At 39.8% G+C, this 10115-nt stretch overlaps 1 protein-coding gene across 2 annotated transcripts in view; it reads left to right on the top strand.

The window, feature by feature from the left end:
- The window catches only part of myom3 (myomesin 3), a 56280-nt gene that overhangs the window by 15837 nt on the left and 30328 nt on the right, over positions 1-10115 (top strand). For both annotated transcript variants that reach the window (XM_058648761.1, XM_058648762.1), the window contains 6 exons: positions 304-396; positions 663-751; positions 4832-4876; positions 8128-8265; positions 8363-8524; positions 9825-9966. In XM_058648761.1, the coding sequence (XP_058504744.1) occupies positions 304-396; positions 663-751; positions 4832-4876; positions 8128-8265; positions 8363-8524; positions 9825-9966 (669 nt within the window). The remainder of the gene's footprint in view (positions 1-303; positions 397-662; positions 752-4831; positions 4877-8127; positions 8266-8362; positions 8525-9824; positions 9967-10115) is intronic.

The following is a 10115-nucleotide window of genomic DNA, read 5'->3' as shown; positions in this document are numbered from 1 at the left end:
ATCGGCCTAAAAAATGACATGTTTCAGGCAATGCGTCTGTCCTTGATAGTTGAGCTACAGAGATTGTGTGTTCAGTATTCATGGAGCTGAGATCCTGATAATATGTAGCTCATGGGTTTCAACACCAGATGTGAGATCAACCTGCAAACACCTGCCCCCAAAATGGCACAATGAGAGATTGACTAATGTTTGTGTTGTGACAAAACTGTATATAGTAGAGTTATAAGTGGGCAAGCACATAAACAGCCAAGTCTAATCATTTGATTGCTTTTGTGTTATCATTCCCAAAAAAAACCACAACAGGTACAAAGACGGCGTTCCACTGAGAATGTCTGACCAACCATGGAATTACAGCCTTCAACAAAAATACGGTCTTAACTCACTGGAGATCAGAAGGTAGATAAGCTCAAGCTCAATTCCACGATTCAGGCTTAGAACATTTGTACAGAACACAGTATGGTGTGAGTGAAGTAATAAAATTATGTTATTAGATAAAGTATGTACTATACCCAGTATGAGCATGTAAAACTAAAAATATATGCAGTTTTCATGTTTTATCCATCATGTGATCTTGGTGGTTATCTGACATAGTGGTTTAGTGCAACACAAATACTAGTAAATACTTTCATGAGCAAATATATAACACTGTATCCTCTGCCAAGGTGCTCTCCTGATGATGCTGGCAAGTATAAAGTGGTGGCCAAGAGTTCTCTGGGTGAAGCTACAACCTTTGCAACATTAGTGGTTAAATGTGAGTAGAGTTTATTGTATCATATTGGCTTCACTTTGCTGGAAAGGCATTATTGATCATAAAGAGAGCAGTTACGCAAACGACTTTCAAGGGTTTTCAGTTTTACACATTAAATTTGTGTTGTTGAGAGTGAATGAAAAAGTCTACGAATAAAAACGTCACATACTGACGGACACCGCCCCATGTGGCTTTGTTGTATAGACCTAATTGTTCACGCATTAAAAAAATAATTCAGTTTACATAGTGTTTTTGTAAGCATGTATTATTAGTAATATAAATCAAGTCCTTATTATGTTCTGATCTACAACAGTAAACAGATCTTTGGTTTGTGAAAAAATATGTGAAGGTTATCTGCAAACTTACACAGCACTTTATAGGAAAACAAAGTCTCACTGGATAAATCGCACACAAGAGACATTCGCACGACCATTGTGGACAAACTTAGAAAATACAGAGGCGGTAAAGTGACAAAAGCATCATATCAACATATTATACAACTAAAGACACAGCAGCACAACAACACACGTCCAACTGTCTGTGAGCCACCATCACATCCACAATTCAACACCTTATACACACAAATGTTGCTGCAGCGACACAATCACAGCAAAGCCAAAGCCACGTAAAGTGCCAAAGATAACAAACAAACAAACAAACAAACAACAAAAAGGCTTCACTCACCATTTGCTGACGTCTTTGGTTGCTGTGGTATCCTCCAGTTTTGTCAGGTTAAGGCCCGTCTTTGAAAGCCAGTTGTAAGCAGCTGTCAACATCGATGTTTCAGTCAAAGTTTTTCCACAGCAGTATAATCCAGCGTGTGTGTCTCTGTCCTCTCATTGTCCCCTCATTGTCCCAGGTGAGTGATGTCAACTTTAGTCCAAATGCTTAAAAACAGCCTTTGAATACAAACACGCAGGAGAGAATCCGGTGGGAACATGGCGGCGGACTGCAGTTAACAAGCTGCACCTGTCCGCCGTTAATTAGCCGTTTAAGTGTTGCTCCTCACAGGTGCGTCACCATCTGACCGCACTCCTGCGTCCTCCACACTTTGGATCGAATTTAGAGTTATAAAGTAGAAACTTTACTTACAAGTTCCCTTCTCTTGACACCATTTAATTATCATTGGTGTAGAGGCCAGTGTACACTGTCCACGTGACATCCGTCCAATTCCACTCACACGCTCACAGACTGAGGTGCGTTCAAGGTCACTCAGTCCCAAATCGTGTGTGTGTGTGTGTGAGGTCTCTCAAACTGACTTTCTGTGCTCTTTATGCCCACTTACCTTGAGTGGGCATTTCTGCTTACTTTGCCAAAAGAGAATTAACCACAGTTCATAGTGTGTGGGTTACAAGCAAACTGTTTTAAAATCCACAGTCATGGAATGAGCAACACTCCTGATGTTGATATAACAGGAGAAAAAAACATTTATATTATCACAGTATCAACAGAGGAATGTAAGAATATGCTATTTTCATAAAAAAAAATATTGTTCATAAGAGAAATACTCCCTAATAATAATAATTATAATAATAATGTTTTATAGCACCTAATGCAATTAATACAAGCCATTAATGCAAGTTAAATTACTAAAGCATTGATGTCAACAATGTTCAATAAATAAGATAAATTAAATTAGTGCCAACAATTAAAAAAAATCATGTGATAAGTCTTAAAACTGTAATGTTGATTAGATAGATACTTTATTCATCTCACAGAGAAATTCACAGATTAGGCCTATCAGCTCCACACCACTCTCTCTCTGTGTGTTCCTCAGCAAGGTTATTATAATTAACAAAAACTAACTAAGCATTTACAAAAACTAGCAAACCTGCGCTTATAAAATTAATTAAACTAACACATTTTACAAAGAAAAAGTCAAGATAGACAGAAAGGAACAGCAACTGAGCTAGTAACTGCAAACTGCAAAGTAGTGTCCGCAATATAAATTCAGAAGTGGATTCTACTGCTCAGAAAACCCAGTAATATGTAAGGATGCTTCATGTCCCCGCTCGCCCCTGCTCTGCAGGTGTGTACACACAAACACTCTGTCGGGTCTGATAGTATTGCCTGACAGAGTCCGTTTTCAGATGAAAGACATGGCACACAAATAATGTTATATTGTTTTTATTCACCAAGATCAACCATACTTGACACACCGACAACAGGGCTGTATCCTCTGAAAGTGTAAAACACACTATATATCTATTAAGATTTTATTGTGTTACACGGGTGGTTATTGACAAATGATGACAATCATGTGCTGAGCCTTTCACAATAGAACCAAAAAAGTCTGGATCTAATATTGTTTAATGAATTCAGGCAATCATTATAACCTCTCTTATTATAATTATTATTATTATTATAATAATAATAATAATAATAATAATAATAATAATACAAGTAAACAATATCACCATATAGTCACAATAATGGGCATATTTCCTAAATATATGAGTTTAAACATATAAACTGATTGAATACACCAGATAAACACATTTTTTAACATCTTTATAATCACGTGTAGTTGTAAGCACATATTATTGTACTGTATTTGTCTGTAAACGTTGGTTTTCATAGCACCACTGCTAAACCACACCAATGATTTATCTTTTATGGACATGAAGGGGGTAGAATTTGCTATTTCACACACAAGGTGTGACATATTTAATGAGAGTGGCTGTTGCTAAGGCTGTCAAACGCTGAATAAATTGATTTTGCAAAGAGATGTGGCAGAACCTGTGTGGGTTACCACTGTGCCAGCGTCTGTGTCCTAACACGACAAAGGCATCTCTTAATCCTGACAATATTTGTTTGGCTGGAGTTCAAAGCTGCTGAGCGGCTTCGCCAATAACCAAGCAGTCAAGATCGGACAATCAGTTTTTCACATTATAGGTGAAAGAATCAGCATAAAAAGTATGTGCCAATATTTCAGCAAGTAAGAAAGATACTGTTTATTTTTTTAACTCTAAATCTTCTGATCGGTTTACAACTTGGTCACAAATCTCCATGTAGAGCATTAAAGTTATATTACTGTGTTAGTTAGTTAGTATGTTAGTTAGTCATGTTATTGGTCAAGTAAGATGTATATTTTCTGTTTTTTAAAGAAAGTCAGTCATCATCTACCGCTTTATCCTCTGCCAGAGGGTCGCGGGGGGTGCTGTGCCAATCTCAGCTACATCGGGCGATAGGGGGGGTACACCCTGGACAGTTCGCCAGTCCATCGCAGGGCCACACACAGATAGAGATAAACAACCATTCACTCTCACACTCACTCCTATGGTCAATTTAGAGTGTTCAATTTACCTATCCCCACATTGCATGTTTTTGGACTGTGGGAGGAAGCCGGAGAACCCTGAGAGAACCCACGCACACACGGGGAGAACATGCAAACTCCATGCAGAAAGGCCCTTGTTCCAACCGGGGCTCGAACCCGGGTCTTCTCGCTGCAAGGCTAGAGTGCTAACCACTACACCACCGTGTGGCCTTTTAAAGAAAGAAAGTGATGTTTTTTAATTTGAATGCTATTTGCTGTTTTTAGTTGGCAAAAAATATATAAATGTGGTATCTGACAGTCAACGCCACTGAAATGATGAGGAACGACAGACAGATCCCATTGCAGCACTCATACATAATGAATCACAATGAGGGCAGTCGGTGTAGTGGTGACTAATAACGGCTACAGCGAGCATCATGGCCTTACAGCTCAGTAGCAGACAGATTCATAATGATAATGTGGATTTTTTTTCTCCTCTGGACTCGTTAACTGGCACACACTTTCTTGAAAGCTCTCCGTCTCTTGCTTCCTAGCACTATATATCAGTTCAGTGGTCATAGCTTTAATGAGACATGTCAAGGCTTTTCCTTGCCATCTATATTTCACAGGCTTTTTTTTGGGTTGTTAAAAATAAATTTAAGGCCATATCAGATGTGATCTGCATAATTGTGACATTGCCAGGTTTTTATTTTGTCTGCTGTGTCTCTTCATCTCCTCTGGTTTCACTGTATTCTCTGTTTCTGTCTCCATCTCTGGCCCTCCCTGCCTTTCTCCATTGTGATGGGCTGTGTCGCTCTGCTATTCAGCATATCAAGGAGCCGCGGCCGGTTCAGAGAGCTGGCAGACACCCGGTAAGTTTCACGCCAGGGCCTAATGAAAACTGTCCGCTTTCATTTTCTCTGCCAACCTTTGAAGTTCTTCCCTCCACCAGTAAATGAGAGTGGGCTGGAAGGCTTTGAAGATTGTGACACGACATGCTGCTCACACTGAACCTCATAAAGAAAAATATGGGTGAAACCGAAAATGAGCAGTGGATTAAAGGTTTTTGTTTGTCAGCGGTGTTTCTGTTTCTGTGTGGGTGCACAGATGTGAGAATGTAAGTAATGTAGAGAACAGTTGCTGTAGGAATGGAAATACTTGCCTCCAAATGAGCAGACCTGACAGTCATGTATATTTCATTCCTGGGACAGCAGGGGAATTATTCCGTTTTGCTCCAAGCTATGGAGCTACTTATATTGGCTGAGGCACACTTTGGCCTAGATTATCCACCAACATGTATATGGATGAGTACATTTTCAGGCAGACCATGCTTACTGTGCACGGTGATATGGGAGCTATGCTGCTTTTAATCTATACTTAAACACTGTTTTCAACAGGAAAGAAAAAACAATCCAGGCAGGAGGTGATGTTGTGTTAGTGTCCCAGAATCTCAGGGGTTTGTGGTCAGTAAAGCATGAGACAGAAGCCCGCTGCCCATGCCCCTATCAGCAGTCAGCACTGATTCCTTTTGACAGTGCAATACTTTGGCCAAGTATATTGTCTCGGAACTGTGACTGTTTCCTAATTTAAACCAAGAATAATTTAAACCTTTTACTATAGCCTTGATTTTTAAATAACACAATAAAATAATTATTTGAGCCGAACAAAACTTGAATCATTTCTATAATATGCAACAAAAAAAAATTACAAACAAAAGCAAACCTTTACATATTACATTATTACATTATTATGATGTGTTCCGGTTTATATTTATATACATTACAGCCCAGGGTTCTCTGTTTTCTCTCAGGCAAGGACTCCCTACAAGATTTAGAAGTATTTTTGGGCCCCTTCATGCATTTCATTTGGAATAATTTAAAGATTAGAAATTAATCTGTGAATTATTTCCGATTACAAATTGAAACTGGTACAGTGTTGCAGAGCATAGCCTAACATACAGCCTCGCAATAAAAACAGTAACGTTTTTAATTTTCACTTTCATATGAGTAGCTTAATAATTTTAATGTAAGGTGGGTTCATGATTTTTAAAGCTTTTTCAGCAGGAATTAAACATACACATCACAAGTATAATAGCTTTAAAATAAAAGATATTCATTTTCTGTGACTTTAAGCATTTTACGTGTACTTTACATGTAGCAAAGACCTTGATTTTTCAGCAGGTGCCATCTTCTACAGCAACCCGAGCACTCAAACCAGCTGGAGTGTGTTTTGCATTCTTTAAATGGAAGCTTACTACACAGGCAAAGACGAGCAACATCCTTTCTGCGATGCAAAGGTCACCATAGTTTCCTGACGTGCTTGAGAAAGGGAGCGGTGAGTGGAGAAGTCCTCCACTTGCAGTCTCACCATTAGATCTTACAGAGTGGACCTTTACCCAGCAGAGTCATGTAAACACCCACATTTTTGGACGGCACTGTTGTTGAAGTGCTATGAAGGCACCAGCCAACATATTCACCGCACACACAGAAATAAAGTCGGCGACATTTTCAATTTCACTCCGTCAGCTTGTACCGGCGTCAGTGTTGACTGAAGTATTGCGTGCTGTTTTCTCTGTCGCTGATATTTTATTATCTCACATACAGCAGATTATATTTTCTGACACGAATCACTCAATAAACAAAAGCACAACTGTGGTGAATTTATAATCATCGCTGTTGTGCTGAGGGAGGCACATCTAAGCGGTGTGTTTCAATAAAGCCACACACATGCCTGTGGAAGCTCAGACTGATAAGCAGAACAAGATTATTATAAGAAACATGTCACAGTCCCTCACATTCATCCCTGACAATAGGATTTGACAGGACCTTGTGGCGCACATACGTCTCACTTACAGACCGCATTGCTTCAGTGCTTTGACAAGTGGGTGAATTATAGCCGTAGGAAAGAAAGGAATTGTTCACTTTCAAAAACAACACTGTCACATCTTCAGCTTTTTTGCTGTCCTCTGTTGTTTCTTCCAGGGAGATGGCTCTCCTGACTGTCCTTTGTCTCTGTGCACTGTAGCAGAGGGACTTTGTCTTTTATGACCATGTCAGTCCGTCTAAGATGGACCCTTCAGCTAATTAAGCCTCTATGCTTTGCTTGGCTCATTTTCGCTCCCTGTCACTGAAGACACTGAGTAAGGACGAGCTTGTTACTGCCATAGCTTGAAGAGGACAATGACCGGCTGCCACCTCAGCTCAAACGGACACCGTGGTACAGAGACATCGGCGGCTAATGAGAGATTATTGACCATGTTTGGTAGCATTTCTCGGGGAAATGATTACAATTCTATTTTTATTATATACATACAGAAAAGTACACTTAATCAATAAAGCACACTGACTTCGGCTTACATTTGCCTCCACATCCTGTGCGTTCTCATCCTCTCCTCTTCACCTGCCATGTTTCTTACCGTAGTGTACCAAAGGAGTTCTGCTCAGTTTTATACTGCAACTTTGAGCCAACTTTACAACCGTCTGGAGTGAAGTAGTACAGCTGCGCCTTTAGTGGGCTTACTTTTTCTATATCAGTTATATCTCTGCCCTGCAGGCTTCCACTGTGGAAAATGAATACGTGCTCAGTATGTTCATTTTTTTCTTAACCCTTCGTTTTTCCTCTATCTCCTAATATAAAGTATTCAACTTTTGGGACAGGCCTTGTTTGTATATGTTAGTTAAAACTGTAGTGTGTCTTTTTTCAATATAAATCGTTGTCTGTTAAATTATAAATATTGTCAAATGAGTTCACACAATGCTGATTTAGCCTATTAGCTCCACACAACTTGTCCCTCAGTATTTAGATCTCATGGCAATCGCCTGGCGAATTTGTTAGCTGCACACAGGAAGTGATTTGTTTTATGTCAGCACAGACAAAGACAACAGTAACACTACACTAGTGAAGCGAAACAGCTGCAAACTGGTTGGAGTAGGACTGAAAACACATGAACAGTTTCACAAGCTCTGCAAGCTCTACACCTGCTCTGCTGGTGTATACTCACGTATGCTCACTCGGCATACACAGTATACAAGTAATGTTACATCCTGTAATGAATTTCCATATACATTTCCTGCTTTTATTTTCTTTTTTTCATCTTTATATCATTTCCCAACTTCTCTTTCAGGGCTGAAAATGGGGCAGGAAGCCGACTTTGACACTTGCTTCCCTCCAACATGGGTGAGGGAAGGTGACAGCCTCACCCTGCAGTGCTTCTTCACCTCAGCTCTGCTGCCTTTTCAGGATGTCAGCTGGTTCAGAGATGGTAAATAATATGACCAAAGATAACTGTGTGGTTTTCTTGTCATGTAAATGGTTTCTGCAGGTTTCCTGTTTGTTTTTTTTCTCTTCTGATTTTCCAGGTAAACAGCTGCATCAGTCCAGCACTGTGGACATACACACAGTTGACAACAAGGCTTCTTTCACTTTAAGGCCTGCCCACAAAGAGCATGAAGGTGTATACACCGTTCAGTTGAAGACCTTTGACGTTACCCAGGAACGCAGTGCTTTTGTCTATGTCAAAGGTGAGGAACAGCGTTGTGTGTGAAAAATTTGAAAAGCATTAAAACAGTAAAATACAACACAGGATGGAATAATATAGGAAAAGGCCACAGGCTGTTTTAACTTTAAAATAAACAAAAAAAATGCAAATAAATCACAACACAGGGTGGAATAAAAAGGAAACGATCGGATTTAAGTCTTCTTTTAAAAATATCTAGTGAGCTGGGTTCCCTGATATCTAAGGGTAGTGTGTTCAAAGGCAGCATCCCCAATTATCTTTCGACTGTGGAGGGGAACCTCCAATATACCAGCAGCGGACGATCGCAGTGTTCTTTACATAGCTCATAAGGGAGTTGTTAGTAGTATTTTGACCTTGTGGGGACCCTTTTGTCTGGGCCCCACAACTTTAAGGCCCTTTTTCATGGTTAGAGTTAGAATTTGGTTTAGGTTAATGGTTAGGGCTAGTCACTTTGTTGTGATGGGCGAGGTTAGGGTAAGGGCTAGGGAATGCATTATGTATGAGGTGTCCTCACTAAGATATAGAAACGTGTGTGTGTGTGTGTGTGTGTGTGTGTGTCCAGATCACACCACAAACTTCTCAGAAACTAAAAGTATTTTCTTCACTCGGAAATGTTCAATTTATTGTTTATAAAGAAGTGATTGGGTGAGACCTTTTATATAGAAATGCCTTAACTCCAAACAGTTTTTTCCTGTCAGCAAACGTCCTTAATTGATGCAGGGAAATTGCACCATCAGTCAAGCTGCTCTGCAGTATACCTTGTTTGCTACTTGCACATATAGCACAGAAAAATGTCTACTCGACTCATCAAACATTTAGTGTGTGGCTGGAATGTCTTTGGAAGAATGTTGGGGATGAAGAAATATGTGTCTCAGTACCAAAGAAGTGCTTACTCGTACATTTCCCTCAGTCACTGCACAATGTGATCAGAGTCATTCTGCAGTATGAAGTGCACATCTACACACATGCTTTATGTAAAATGAATGCAGAAAGTACCACAGTGCATATAAGTTCATTAACACAATTTGAAGCAATTAAATACAATATTATGTATCGATTATTTATTTGGAGATTGGTGCAGCTCCCCTGCGACGATAAAGCAGTAGAGGATGGATGGATTATTCATGTAGTCGATGGTTTGTTTACATTTTAAAGGCTGATTTTGTTTTTGCTGAAGTCCTGCTTTTCCTCTGTCTACTTCCCATTACCTTTTACTCTCTGGTATCATTGCCCTTTCTTCTACATCTTAATCGCCCCTTGATTTTGACTCCTCCGTGAGTTAACCTTGAGTCCTCCGTCCTCAGATGCTTCAGCTGCAGTGATTGGAGGTCCTGCGTCTCCTCTGGCAGTGCACGTGTCTGACGTCAACAAGGACTACGTCTTCCTCACCTGGCAGCCCCCCAGTGCTGATGGGGACTCCCCTGTGGAGGGTTACTTTGTAGAGAGGTAAGGATCATTAAAAGTGGTACCTGATCATATAAAAGAAAATGGACATAGTTATTCAAGCATCAAGTTTATTGATTTGACTCACAACTATATGAAATTGATTACTTTGTAATCAATCAATCTACAGATTGTGTTCATGGTTATTTGAC

Source organism: Solea solea, chromosome 13, assembly GCF_958295425.1.
Source record: "Solea solea chromosome 13, fSolSol10.1, whole genome shotgun sequence".
Lineage (NCBI taxonomy): Eukaryota > Metazoa > Chordata > Actinopteri > Pleuronectiformes > Soleidae > Solea > Solea solea.
The sequence above is the reverse complement of the archived record's forward strand: the minus strand, read 5'-3'. Positions and strand labels throughout refer to the sequence as shown.